Source organism: Somniosus microcephalus, chromosome 7, assembly GCF_052327205.1.
Source record: "Somniosus microcephalus isolate GS21.2 chromosome 7, FLI_Smic_1.0, whole genome shotgun sequence".
NCBI lineage: Eukaryota > Metazoa > Chordata > Chondrichthyes > Squaliformes > Somniosidae > Somniosus > Somniosus microcephalus.
In genome coordinates, this window is record NC_140993.1 from 10,220,822 (window position 1) to 10,235,313 (window position 14,492).

At 46.8% G+C, this 14,492-nt stretch overlaps 1 protein-coding gene across 1 annotated transcript in view; it reads left to right on the forward strand.

The window, feature by feature from the left end:
* The window catches only part of lama3 (laminin, alpha 3), a 340,063-nt gene that overhangs the window by 113,391 nt on the left and 212,180 nt on the right, over window positions 1-14,492 (forward strand). The window contains exons 17-19 of the mRNA XM_085993930.1: window positions 4,401-4,538; window positions 5,337-5,389; window positions 6,517-6,616. Of these exons, the coding sequence (XP_085850056.1) occupies window positions 4,401-4,538; window positions 5,337-5,389; window positions 6,517-6,616 (291 nt within the window). The remainder of the gene's footprint in view (window positions 1-4,400; window positions 4,539-5,336; window positions 5,390-6,516; window positions 6,617-14,492) is intronic.

A 14,492-nucleotide genomic window follows, 5' to 3' on the forward strand; every position in this document is an offset into this window, starting at 1 on the left:
AGCCATTTCCAAAGGTGCACACAAATGTGTCCAAGACGGGAAAGTGCTGAAAATAAAGATTTTTATGTTTGACAGCACATTAACGGAGACTTTACATGAACATTGGATAAAACACTCAAGTGGCTACCCTTGTGAATCTACTTGTGTGTCATCTTTCTCTTCTGTGTGCTTCTATGAGATGCTAGCCCTGTGGCTTCAGCAGAGGTAGAAGCAGCCTGCTCACTTACCTGCTGCCAAGGAGCTGGCGAGCAGCTTGCTGCACATCAGTGGGGCAATGAGGACATCCCTCCTAAAGAGGAGGTGTATGAGCCTCTGCCATCTATTCTCCATAGAGACCATGTGCTCCTTTGAGTGGCACATTAGCTGTTCCATGCAGGTGACCATCCTATCCATGGAGGAGCCTACAGGCACCATTGCCTGCAACACGGTGGTGCTCCTCATGTTGGAGATGGACTCCTCCATTCTCTGAACATTTGCAGACATCGCGTTCACAAAACCTGTCAGAGCCCCCTGCACTTCTTCCTGCACCTCCGGGATCGCCCACTTTCTGGATGGCCCCCCAAGGCTCAGCGTCTGCATGCAGCTGAGCAGAACTAGGAGTGTCCTGCGCCCTCCAGCAAGGACTCTCCACTGCTGTCCCTGTCTCCACCATCTGTTCTTGCTCACTTGTGAGTTGTGACACACCAGGTGACAACACTACTCTATCTCCCGTGGCACCCACCGAGGTGGGCGTCTCTGCGCTGGTGCTGGGTGCGCTTATGTCTGGTGACAGTGCGCCCTCAGAGGCTGGAGGCTCCTCTGAGGAGTCGTCTTCCTCCTTGACAGTGGTGAGGGGGGCCTCTTGATGGACCTGTGGGAGAGTAAAGGGATGAGTTAGATATGTCATATGAAGAATGGGGACAGATACCATTATGCACATGATGACCATTCAGTGGCTGCTGACATCAGTCCCCATGTGAGTGACTGATGTATGCCATGTAGCTGTATGATATGTAATTCTGTCACCAGGTTACTGAGATGTCCCCCTCTCTCTGTCTCCCACCTCCAGCTGCTCCGCATCTCCAGATATTTCTAAAGCAGCCTCCTCTGCTGTTGTAAGGTTTGCAAATGATGGAGGGCCACCGCTGGTTCTCCCCCTCTCCCTCTTATTTGGGCTCTTTTTTCCTGCAAGGAGGGAAAGAAGAGAAGGTCGAGTGAGAGTGATGGAATGAGTGTAAGGAATGGATGAGTTAGATCTTTAGAGGGAGACTATGAAGGATTGGGGTGCCAAAGCCAAGTGGCCTCCTTGTGTGTTGTTAGTTGGTATGATTGCACTAGGATGAGGGTGAGTGTGAGGGGTGGCTAGTGAGAGGGGGATGTGACAGTGTAGATAAAGAGAGAGGGATGGGTGGACGTGCAAGATATGTTGGTGTGAGTAGTGGTGTGCAGGAGTAGGGTTGGGAAGGCAGAGTGATGGGGATGTGATGAGAGGCACAGCAGGATGAAGGTCAGTGTGGCTTTGTACTCACGTTTCCTGATCTAATGAGATCATTGAAAGGTTTGTGGCACTGCACCCAGGTCCTCCTGACCACATCTCTGCTGGTGAACTCCTCTGCAATCTCCAACCGGGCTGCGTTGGTCTCCTGGGGAGGTCTCTTCCGCCCATTGGAAGGGAAGAGGACCTCCCTGCGTGCTCTGACTATATGGAGGGAGTCATGGGAGAACCTGGGTGCAGCCCTCTGCCTCTGTGCACCACTCTAATGCTGTGGTGCACTGACAGCGCTATGCTACATTGACATTCAAATCCAATGCGGTAGTGGTTCCTTTAACGATCCCGGCTGAATAGGCCCTATTAAGGGAAAGTCATTTTCAGCAGCGGGATGGAGCCGGAAGCGGGGTCAGAACCCGCCCGCACCGGATCCGCCCAGCTAGGCAAAATTCCGGCCTTTTTCTCAAAGTACTTTTAGAACATGACTTTTAAGAAAGATAAACAGTTGCACAACTTTTCCATGCCTACCAACCAATGGCGCAAAGCAGAAAACCAGTACTAAAAAAGCTGATACAGCCCCTCCCAGCGCCTCCACGAAAAAACCTGACAGCTCAGAGACAAACAACATACAGCAGCCGTCAATAAAAGGTCTGTGACCAAGACCACTGCTTCAGGGTCATTAGTTACCCTCCTTTTTATTAGATTTGTTTGCAGGACTTTTAGCCGTATTTTCGAATAACATTCTGCAATTTACAAAGCCATTCTATCCGCTCGAAGCTCATGTTCACTGATACACTGAACCCTCTCTACTGCCCCGTATCCTGACTTGCACTAAGTCCCATTCACCCATCACCCACTGTGCTTGCTGGTCTACATTGGCCCCCAGTCCAGCAGCGCCTCAATTTTAAAATTCTCATCCTTATATTCAAAACCCTCCGTGGCCTCGCTCCTCCCTAATCTCTGTAACCTCCTCCAGCCCACCAACCCTTCGAGATCTCTGCGTTCCTCCAAATCTAGCCTCTAGCACATCCCTGATTTTCAGCGCTCCACCATTGGCGGCCGTGCCTTCAGTTGCCTGGGCCCCAAGTTCTGGAATTCCCTCCCTAAACCTCTCCTCCTTAAGACACTCCTTAAAACCTACCTCTGTGACCAAGCTTTTAGTCACCTGTCCTAATATCTCCTTATGTGGCTCGGAGTCAAATTTTGTCTGATAATCGCTCCTGTGAAGTGCCTTGGGACGTTTTACTACGTTATAGGCGCTATATAAATACAACTTGTTGTTGTTTTCCTGCCATCCACCCTTCCCTTCCCCGCCCATCCTTCCTATTGTTTTCTCCCCCCCTCCCCTCTCCCCACGCCACTTGATTCCGCTCCAACCGGACTCCTGCTCTGCTCCCTCCTCCATGTGCCTGGAACACTAATGGGTCATGATTGTAGCCTCTGCCAGCATTTATTTTTGCAGGGCCACCCTGAATCCTGACCTCTTGTTTTTTTATGGTCCTTCCCCTCATGGCCTACAATCACTTGCTATCTTAAGTCTCTACGGATATTTGTTGCTGGGTTTTGGTGGCAAGACAAGATGCACTCGGTGAGGCCAGTCTGGGGAGAATAGAGAAAAATATAAAAAAGGAAAAATTTGCAGAGCTATGGGGAAAGAGCAGGGGGGAGTGGGACTAATTGGAGAGCTCTTTCAAAGAGCCGGCACAGGCACGATGGGCCGAATGGCCTCCTCCTGTGCTGTCTCATTCGATGGACAAATTTAAATCTGGCACACTAGGCAGGGATTAAGATGGGGTTAGAAAGTCTTGAGTAAAAAGAGGAGAAACAATGAAAAGAGCTAATGAATTTCACCTTGTTTGCAGCATTATTTGTTGTACAAAGTAAGTGGGATGCCCCACTGCTGCGCAAAGAAAATGTTTGATATATACTTCAAATGGAAAAAATATTACAGGGCTATGGGGAAAGAGCAGGGGGGAGTGGGACTGATTGGAGAGCCCTTTCAAAGAGCTGGCACAGGCACGATGGGCCGAATGGCCTCCCTCTCTGCTGTATCATTCTATGATTCTATGAAAATCTTCTATGATTCTGTCTACAAATTCATTAGAGATCCATTTCCCGTCACTTTGATCTTTGAGCATTGATATTAGAACTATAGGCGTGGAATTTCGGGCGTCGCAGAGAACGATCCTTGCGCTTGAATGACGAGGCCAGAGGTGCACCTGAAATTGGGCCTTGGGCCTGGATTTCCATCAAGCCGGCGAAGTGCGGAGAATAACGGGCAGCTCGTCGGTTCAGTGGAATTGCAGATCGGGCTGAAGTGAGGTGGGGGTGGAGCGATGATCGGTGGGTGGGGGGAAGCGGTGGGGAGAGAGGTCAGCAGCGGCCCGTGTTCTTGGAATGTGGAGCACTCCTGCTCCTCCCGGCTTCACATTTCGGTAAGTATATTGACATGAATCAACTGAGCGGCCTGCGGGTGGCGCTGTCCAGGGAGAGTATAAATACTTGTGCAGGACATTCTTAACAGGAACTAGTGAAGGACACAACTAGACCTCCATGTTGTAAAACAGTTGATTAAAGCTTTGTTTAACGCTTAGACCAAGTGCCTAGTAGTTTTCTTACGTCATATATTTTACACAATTACTTTATTGGTTGCGTCCTTTGGGGACCATCTGCTGGGCTGTGTCTAGGCCTGGTTTTCCTGAGTTCCTCGGGGCAACCCGATCTTGCAGTGGGGGCCTCAAGCAACTGTTAGAGACGTAATGCCGATTTTTAAATTTTTTGTTGGCCTTTACCAATATGGCGGGCGGTGCACTTCCAGCTCATAATGAGCTGTCTGCCATATTGAAGGTCCAGGAGCCGCTGAATTTCTAGATTAAAGTGTTTGGTTTCTTTTTCTGTTATGTTGTGAGCATCCTTTACTTTTTTTTTTAAGTGTGTGAGTGCTCTGCTGATGGCTCTTATGATTCTGAATGTGACCCGACCACTGGACAGTGTAAATGCCGGCCACATGTCACTGGACAACGCTGTGATACTTGTGTCTCCGGAGCTTATAACTTCCCCACTTGTCAAGGTAGCAGTGCTTATTTTTATTCTATGTTATTATTGTTATTATTACTCCTGTGAGACATGGCTTATATTTGTTACAATGGAAAGAACCCTGTATAAAAGGTGTCATTTTAATGTAATTAATTTACACTTAAATGAGGAGATTTTCAAAAGATGTCACAGGTAGCAGCATAGAAATTGCCTGAGCCTCTGTCACACCCACCAATTCGCCACCTTTTCCCGTAACTGTAACTCACAATGTGTCGCTAATCATCACTGAATCCTTTCTGCCAAATGGGCCACCAGTGGCTTATGAAATTTTTGAAAATGCTTTATATGAAAAGAAAAAATTGCAAGGCTACGGGGAAAGAGCGAAGGGAGTTGGACTAATTGGAGAGCTCTTTCAAAGAGCCGGCACAGGTACGATGGGCTGAATGGCCTCCTTCTGTGCTGTATGATTCTATGATTCTCATCAACATGTAATTTACCCCTTGGCGAATATTGCTAATTTAGTTATTCTCTTGAGAAAGGCAAAACATCCAAGAAATAAAGTTCTGCGAAACGTCTCCTTGGCTGATCTGTATTTCAACTCTACCCGCCTTGGTTCCGTAACCTTTAATACACTTGCCTAATAAAAATCCATCAATCTCAGTTTTGAAATTTTTAATTGACCCCCCAGCCTCAGCAGCTTTTTGGGGGAGAGAGTTCCAGTATGGCAGGCTCGAGGGGATGAATAGCCTCCTACTGTGCTGTGATGTCAGTGAGTCTACAGACTAAGAGCTTATTAAACATTTCTGTTCCTAATATATGGCATTCTTTTCAGTTACTGACTGTCATTCAGCTGGTACAGCAAGTCATGCGCCACCATCCCATTTTGTAAGTATATGTTGGTGTTTTCTAAGTAAAAGTACATGGGACTGAAAATGTCCTTTTGGCACAGATGTGAGTTGCATTGCTGCGAAGAGATCTGCCCCACGCTGAGAGCTAATGGACCGTTGCCAATGGTTACGGCTCACAAGCTCCTTTCTGGGCCCTGACTTGTGGTGTGGCTCAGATCCAACTGGGTGAGACCAAACCAGCATCGATACATGCAAATGTATTTTCAAAGGAGCACTTGTATTTTTAAAAACAACAGTGGGCTTGGTGTGCGTAGAGGCAAGAGTCTGAATATCATCAACGCGAATGTTTTTTGAGTTGGAAATGATGTTATCTGCTTGGCAGCATTCAGGGACGCAGCCCAGGCCGGGTGTACATATTGAAATGCTCATTGCATATTAATTTATGAATGCAGTGTGATGACTTGTAGAGACGGCAAGAGTTTTGCAGGCCAACTCCACTAGGCCGACTGTACTTGCTCAGGGAAACATCAGGGGAATGAATAGTCCATGACCTTGCACTTAGGGTTGCCAACCCTGCAGGAATCCCCGGGAGTCTCCAGGAATTTAAGACTAATCTCCAGGACACTGCTGTGAGAAAACCCGGGAGAAAAAGCATCGGGGGATTTAAAAATTGTGTTTTATAAAAGAAATTTCTTTGAACACTTTTCTTTATTATTTATAATAATATTAGACATGGGATAAAAGGCTGTTTGACTGGCTGTCCAGCATCATCCAATCAGGTAACGACAGTCTATTCGCTTTCCAGTTGGCCGTGGGAGGGCGACCAATGGCGGGAGTGTGGGGGTGGCCGGGGGGGGTGCAGTCAGAGGTCATGTGATGACACCTCTCGGAATACGCCCAATCAGAGTTGGCAACCCCTACCTTACACACAGAAATTATAAACTTGTGAATTCACATCGGAGTAAAGTGTTAAAATAAATGTAGATTGGGGCACACGCCCAGCTTACTAAAGTGCAAATAACTAACGATGAGCTGAAGTGTAAAAGGTCTGCACTCGTTATTTTATAATGGTGCTGACTGACCCGAGATCAAATTGCCTTACAAAGTACATTTTAGCTTTTGTGTGAATGCCTTTTATATTCAGACAACTTTCCTGTTAAACAGGGTTCTTGCCATTGCCTGGCAAATGTCGAGGGTTCTAAATGTGAGCAATGTAAGAGACTCTACTGGAACCTAGATGAGGAGAATCCTGAGGGTTGTATCGGTAAGTAATCCATGTCTTTCTTACCTCGGTTAAGATGGCTGGGCAGTATTATAGACCTGTTCACTGTATGGGCAGTGGCCTTGCTTATCACCAAATTGGAGGGGGGGGGAGGGGGCTGCGGTAGTCAATACTGAGGAGGACTGCACCAAATTACAGGAGTGTAGTAGTTCGTGTTCACCTAGGTAGGTATCGGACGAATGACTACTAAATAATCGAGTTCGACTTCAGGAGAACAATCAATAAGTTATTTAATGCAGGAAACAGATGTTATACAGCAGACAATGGAGTTGGATGCAGGAGAGCCGGTAGGTACGTCTTAAGCCAGCGGGGACGCCACGAGGACTGAGTCCGCAGTCCTCTGGATAGCGTGATGACGTCATCACGCTCGGCTGTGTTTTCCCGCGCTTCGGGCGTCACATGACCGCGTCGTGACGTCAGCGCGTTCGCCCGCGCTTGGGGCGGTCACGTGACCCGCGCCGATACGTCGCGGGAGCGGGAGAGGCACCCGACACTGTGGTTGGCCGTTGCGACCGTTGAGGGAGCGGATGGCCAAACTAGGCCGGCGGCCGACGTGACGTCAGTGCGCTAGGGCGCGTCTTAAAGGGGTAACGGCCCAAACAGGTAAGTTAAAGGGGCAACGGCCCAAACAGGTAAGCAATATACATACAGTTAGGTTAAAGTGAATTATGTACATTATATATGTAAGGGACACCCGGTGGAACCGCCACAGGAGGACATTAATAAACTTGAAGAATGGGCATATAATTGGCAAATAAAATTCAACACAGATAAATGTGAGGTATTACATTTTGGTAAGAAAATTAGGGAGGCCACATATTACTTGGAAAATATGAATCTAAATGGGGTAGAAGAGCAAAGGGATCTCGGAGTACAAATACACAAATCACCGAAAGTAGTGACACAGGTTACCAAGAAAAAGCAAACCAAGCACTAGGGTTTATATCTAAAGGGATAGAATTGAAAAGTAGGGAAGTTAAGCTAAACCTGTATCAAACCTTGGTTAAACCACACTTGGAGTACTGCGTGCAGTTCTGGTCACCATATTATAAAGAGGATATAGAGGCACTGGAGAGGGTGCAGAGAAGATTTACAAGGATGATACCAGAAATGCAAGGGTATACCTACCAGGAAAGGATGAACAGGCTGGGTCTCTTTTCTTTTGAAAAGAGAAGGCTGAGGGGTGACCTAATAGAGGTCTTTAAAATTATGAAAGGTTTTGATAGAGTGGATACAGAGAGAGTGTTTCCACTTGTGGGGAAGAGCATAACTAGAGGCCATCAATATAAGATAGTCACCAAGAAATCCAATAGGGAATTCAGGAGAAACTTCTTTACCCAGAGAGTGGTGAGAATGTGGAACTCGCTACCACAGGGAGTGGTTGAAGTGAATAATATCGACGCATTTTAGGGGAGACTAGATAAGCACATGAGGGAGAAGGAAATGGAGGGTTATGCTGATAGAACAACAGCAACAACTTGTATTTATATAGCGCCTTTAACATAGTAAAACATCCCAAGGCGCTTCACAGGAGTATTATAAGACAAAAAATTTGACACCGAGCCACATAAGGGGAAATTAGGGCAGATGACCAAAAGCTTGGTCAAAGAGGTAGGTTTTAAGGAGCGTCTTAAAAGAGTTAGATGAGGAAAGACGGGAGGAGGCTCGAGTGGAGCATAAACGCCGGCATGGACTGGTTGGGCCGAATGGCCTGTTTCTGTGCCGTATATCCTGTGTAATCCTATATATGTGATATTTAGCAGTGAATACATCTGATATAATTCAGTATTGATTATTTGATATCAATAGTTTTAAGTTGTCAATGAGGATTACTCATTCAGTTTCAATAAACCTAATAAAATCCATTCCTTTAATGCTCATATTTAAATAACTACCAAAAACGCTAAGTACTACAGATCATAGAATTACATAGAATTCACTGCACAGGCCATTAAAACCCAACTGGTCCGTGCCGGTGTTTATGCTCCACACGAGCCTCCTCCCACCCCACTTCATCTCACCCTATCAGCATAACCTTCTATTCCTTCCTCTGTAACATCCGTGTGTAATTGAGACACAGACTGCAGAAGTTGGTTATAACAGGTGTTTACTGAATGGAGACAAAACTGGAACTACTATACAAAGTTACTACACAGGCTTATATACAGGGGTGGTCACTACTGGTACTGCAGTATACAGGGGCTGCAGAATATAGTTCCTTCTTCAAGGTACATACACTACAATTCCTCCCCTTTTAGCTAAACAGTACATAACATTCGATTAATAATTAAATAACATATTTACAATCACAGTTGCTATATACATTAGCTGAAGTTAATCAATTATAAATTCAGTCTTTGAGGAGGCTTCCTGATTCTGTCCGGATAACGCCTCTTTGGGGTATCAGGTTCTTCTGGCAAAGTTGATTCGGGATCAACGTCGTTGTTTGGTTTGTCTGCTTCCAATATCACCGATTCTGAGGTAGATGCAATTGGTACTTCGGTTTCATCACCAGGTGTATAGGATCGTGGTGTAGATTTGACGTTTTCCAGTGACTCTAGAATCTGGTCAGCATGGCGTCTTACAATGCTCTCTCCAACGTCCATGGTATACATTAGAGGTCCTTGCCGTGTGCAGATCGTTCCTGGCTGCCATTTCTCTGTGCGGTAGTCCCGGGCCAAAACTGGTTGACCTATCTTGAAACTCCTGGTTGGCCTTTCATTCATATTCTGAAACTGCCTGTTCTCCACATCTCTTCTGATGTTTGGCTTAACCAAATCCAAGCGGCATCTTAGTCTTCGATTGAAGAACATCATGGCTGGAGTTTGGTTGGTAACCGCATGTGTCACATTCCGGTAGGCAAACAAGAAGTTATCCACCTTGTGTTGTAGGGGTATGTCTTCATTACACATTGCCTTGATAGCCTTCTTGAATGTTTGAACGAACCTCTCAGCCAATCCATTGGTGGCTGGATGATATGGGGCGGATGTGTAATGCTTAACACCATTGTTCTTTAAGAACCTCCGGAACTCTTCAGACACAAACTGTGGTCCATTGTCGGAGCAAATCTGTTCAGGCAGCCCATTTCTGGCGAATATGGTTCGTAAGACGGTGATAGTTTTTTCTGTGGTGGTTGAGGACATTTTTATTACCTCTAGCCACTTTGAATGTTCATCCACCGCAATTAAAAACATCGAGTCCATAAATGGACCAGCAAAATCAATGTGTACCCTTTGCCATGGAGATGAGGGCCACTCCCATGGATGTAGAGGGGCTTGTGGTGGGGCGTTTTGGACCTTCTGGCATCCTGTACAGCTCTTGGTCATCTCTTCGATTTCTCTATCGATTCCCGGCCACCACACAAACGCTCTGGCTAAGTTCTTCATTTTTACCCCTCCCAGATGACCCTCATGAAGCTCATTGAGCACTCTATCCTTCAATTTGGGTGGAATTACTACTCTGGATCCACACATCAAGGTTCCTCGGCACACTGACAGCTGTTCTCTTCTCGGCGAGAATGCTGGCAACAGTGGTTCGCCATGTGCTGGCCATCCCTTCACCGTTAAATCATAGACCCTGAAGAGTGTCGGGTCATTTCGTGTTTCCTTTTCTATGTTTGCATTCGTCACAGGTAGACATTCGATTATGGTCGAGTGGAATATCTCCACAGGATCCACTGCAGGTGCTTCTTCCACCGTCGGCAACGGTAGGCGCGACAATCCCATGCTGTTTAGTTCCTTTGTATTCGATGTCATATTGGTGTGCCCCTAGGAAAAGGGACCACCTCTGTAGCCGTTGTGCTGTCATTATCGGGATGCCCTTCTTAGGGTTGAAAATGGAGACAAGAGGTTGATGATCAGTTAGTAGAGTAAATTTCTGTCCGTGCAGGTAGTGATTGAACTTCTTAACCCCCCACACCAGGCTGAGGGCCTCTCTGTCAATCTGGGCGTAGTTACGCTCGGCTGCAGTTAACGAGCGTGACGCAAAAACTATCGGCCTCTCTGAACCATCAAAGGATTTATGTGACAGTACCGCTCCAACGCCGTAGGGAGACGCATCACACGCCACTCTTATCGGTAGTGATGGGTTGTAGTGAGCCAATACTTCTCTTGAAGTGATCAGGCCTTTACACTTCTGAAAGGCCCGCTTACATTCATCGCTCCATTTCCATGCTACTCCAGTTTGTAGCAGGGCGTTCAGTGGGTGCAGAATTGTGGACAAATTCGGCAAAAACTTATGGTAGTAATTCACCAATCCGAGGAATGACCTCAGTTGCGACACATTTTCAGGCGCTGGAGCCTTAACTACCGCTTCAATTTTGTCAGAGGACTTATGTAACCCCTCTTCATCAATCACGTGGCCACAATACGATATTTGTTTCTTAAAAAACTCGCACTTGGGGCGATTGGCTCGTAGCCCATGTTCTCTTAGTCTAGTGAGCACCTGCTCTAGGTTGGCAAGGTGTTCACTGTCATTTTCACCTGTCACTAGGATATCGTCCAAGCAACACTGAGTCCCCGGAATCCCTTGCAGGACTTGTTCCATCGCTCTTTGCCATATAGCCGGAGCTGATGCAAATCTGAATACCAGTCGATTATACTGGTAAAGACCTTTGTGAGTGTTTATCGTGAGATATTTCCTAGAGGATTCTTCAACCTCCATCTGCAAATATGCTTGCGCTAGGTCAATTTTTGTAAAACGTTTCCCTCCAGATAGTGAGGCGAAAATATCTTCTATCCTCGGAAGAGGATACTGTACTGTGTGAAGGACTGGGTTCACAGTCACCTTGAAGTCCCCACAGATGCGAACCTTCCTTGGCTCCTCAGACTTATTGTTTAACGTTTTCTTCATGACAGGAACGATGGGTGTCGCCCACTCGCTCCAGTCTACCTTAGTTAACTCGCCTGCATTCTCCAGATTCTCCAGCTCTGCCTCGACGGCTGGGCGAATTGCATACGGTACCGGTCTTGCTTTGAAAAACTTGGGAATTGCATTCTCTTCTATTTCTATCAAGGCGGTTACGCCTTTAAGAGTTCCCAGTTCTTGTTGAAATACCTCTTTAGCGTTAGCCAAGATTTTTGACAATCGTCCAGGTGTGACGTTGTCACCCTTTTTACCAGCCACAGTCAGTGCCTGAATGGAGTGCCAGTCTAAACTTATCTTCCTGATCCATTCACGTCCCAATAACGGTGGTCCACCATCTTGCAGTATGTACAGATACAATTTCTGTATTTCCTTGCCATTGTATTCGACAGGCACCCTTATTTTCCCTCTGGGGTATACTTTCTGCCCCGTATATGTCTTCAAGACAATGGATGTGTCTTTCAAGGGTATGTATGTGAATAGCCGCTCGTAGTCTCGTCGATTCATGACGGTCGGGGCTGATCCTGTATCCAATTCCATTTTGACTTGGGACCCTGCTATCGTGAGGGTGACCCAAATGGTTCAGTGATCCTCTTTTGTGATTACATTGTGTAGTTTGAGACAGCTTAATCTCTTGTTCCCGGATTCACTATCGCTCTTCTGGCCTTCGGAACTACTGTCCGTCATCTTTTGTACTTTCCTGTACTTTTCCTTAGTAGTCTTTTTGTTGTCGTTAGTCTTCTTTCCGGACCTGCAAACTCGTGCAATGTGTCCCATCTTTCCGCATTGCCTGCATGTTTTGTCCTTGGACCAGCAGTCCTTCTGGTCATGGGTTGTTCTGCCGCAGCGATAACATTTTGCAAATCCCCGTGTCATTTCATGTTGGCCGTATTCCTGTGGCTTTTGCTGTATTTCCGCAGCTCCCCTTGCTGCTGCTTCGTACGATACTGCCACGCTGAAAGCCTTATCTAGCGTCAGCTCTTTCTCTGAGAGTAACCTCTTCTGGGTTCCTTCACTCAGGAGTCCACAGACAAATTTGTCCCGTAGGGTATCTGCCAGTCCTGCTCCGAACTGGCAGTGCTTTGATAGCTTGCGTAGTTCCATAAGGTAATCAGCATTGCTCTCATCTTTATGCTGATTTCTCTTGTGGAATTTAAATCTTTCTGCTATCAGCAGCGGTGTAGGATTTAGGTGTTCCTGTAGGATATCAACAATTTCGTTAAAACTCTTCTCCATCGGTTTGACTGGAGTGATCAGGTTCCGCAATAGGCCGTACGTTCTTGCGCCCATTAAGTTTAGTAGTACCGATGCCTTTTTCTCATCGGCTACTTCATTTGCCTTGCAATATACTTCGACTCTTTCCACATACGTGGTCCAGTCTTCTATTGCATTATCGAAGGCAGTGATATTGCCAGTCTTCGGCATTTGGAGATCTAAGATGGCGCCTCCCGCGCTTTGCCTTCTTCCCCGATTGAACAAAATGGCGCCTCCCGCGCTTTGCCTTCTTCACCGCTGGATTAAGATGGCGCTTCCCGCGCTTTCTGTCTTTTCCGCTGCTGCCAGCGCTGTTGCTGGCGTTGTTATGCCTTGATGGCGACGCCCTATGGTCTTCGCGCACTTCCCCCCCCGCGCTGCTGCCAACGCCGCTCTCCGCGGTCCCCGTGGCAAACTGCAGCTCCTCGCGGCTTTCTGCGCTTCTAATTTCTTTTATTTTATTTACTGTTCCCGTCGTCAGAGCAGACCCTATGGGACACTTTCCTCCCTCTTCTCGGGTCTGTACGCTGCCCGGCTTCGTAGCACCGGCCACGCCCTGTGTGCTCCACCCTCCCTCTCTCCTCTTCCCGACAACGCTGCTCGGCCCCGTTGAAAAGCCACCCGATCGAGCTCTAGCCCGCCGCAGCCCAGGAAGGATCAGTGTACTACCTGCCACCAGCCCGATTAGCTGGAACACCATAGACTGGAGAACCAAGCCCAGCTCTCGACAGCCTCTCCTGCAAATCTTCGAATTCGATGAATCAGAGGGCGGTTGCCCACGGTCGACGCCCGTTTCTTCTGTTTGTTTTTTTCTTTTTGTATTTCTTCCTTCTGGCCTCGACCTCTAACAACTTCGCTTCAGGGATGGATCCCCGTGAGGTGGTGCAGAACTGTAGGTAAGTTCGGATCTGTTCGTCGCCAATGTAACGTCCGTGTGTAATTGAGACACGGACTGCAGAAGTTGGTTATAACAGGTGTTTACTGAATGGAGACAAAACTGGAACTACTATACAAAGTTACTACACAGGCTTATATACAGGGGTGGTCACTACTGGTACTGCAGTATACAGGGGCTGCAGAATATAGTTCCTTCTTCAAGGTACATACACTACATCCTCCCTCATGTGTTTATTCAGCTTCTCCTTAAATACATCTACGCGATTCGCCTCAACCACTCCCTGTGGCAGCGAGTTCCACATTCTCACCACTCTTTGGGTAGGGAAGTTTCTCCTGAATTCTTTAGTGTCTATCTTATATTTATGGCCCCTAGTTTTGGACTCCCCCCACAGGCGAGAACATTTCTCTACGTCTATCCTATCGCACCCTATCATAATTTTAATGACCTCTATATGGTCACCCCTCAGCCTCCCCTTTTGTAGACAAAAGAGCCCCAGCCTGTTCAATCTTTCCTGATAATTGTAAAATCTCAATTCCGGTTTCATCCTTGTAGGTATTTTTTGCACGTTCTCCAGTGCTTCCATATCCTTTTTGTAATCTGGAGACCAGAACTGTACGCAGTACAATGTTGGAAGCATTCATCTAGTAATGTAATTTGACTCGAATTTACCTGGGCCAGATCCTTCCTCAATTCGTTGATATTAGCCCTTCTCCAGTTAAGTATTTTTAGCCTAGATTGTGCCTTGTCCTTCTTCATAACTATTCTAAACCTTATGATACTATGATCACTATTCCCGTGGGGCAGGAAACATACTGATCAAGAAAGCTCTCCTGAATACACTTC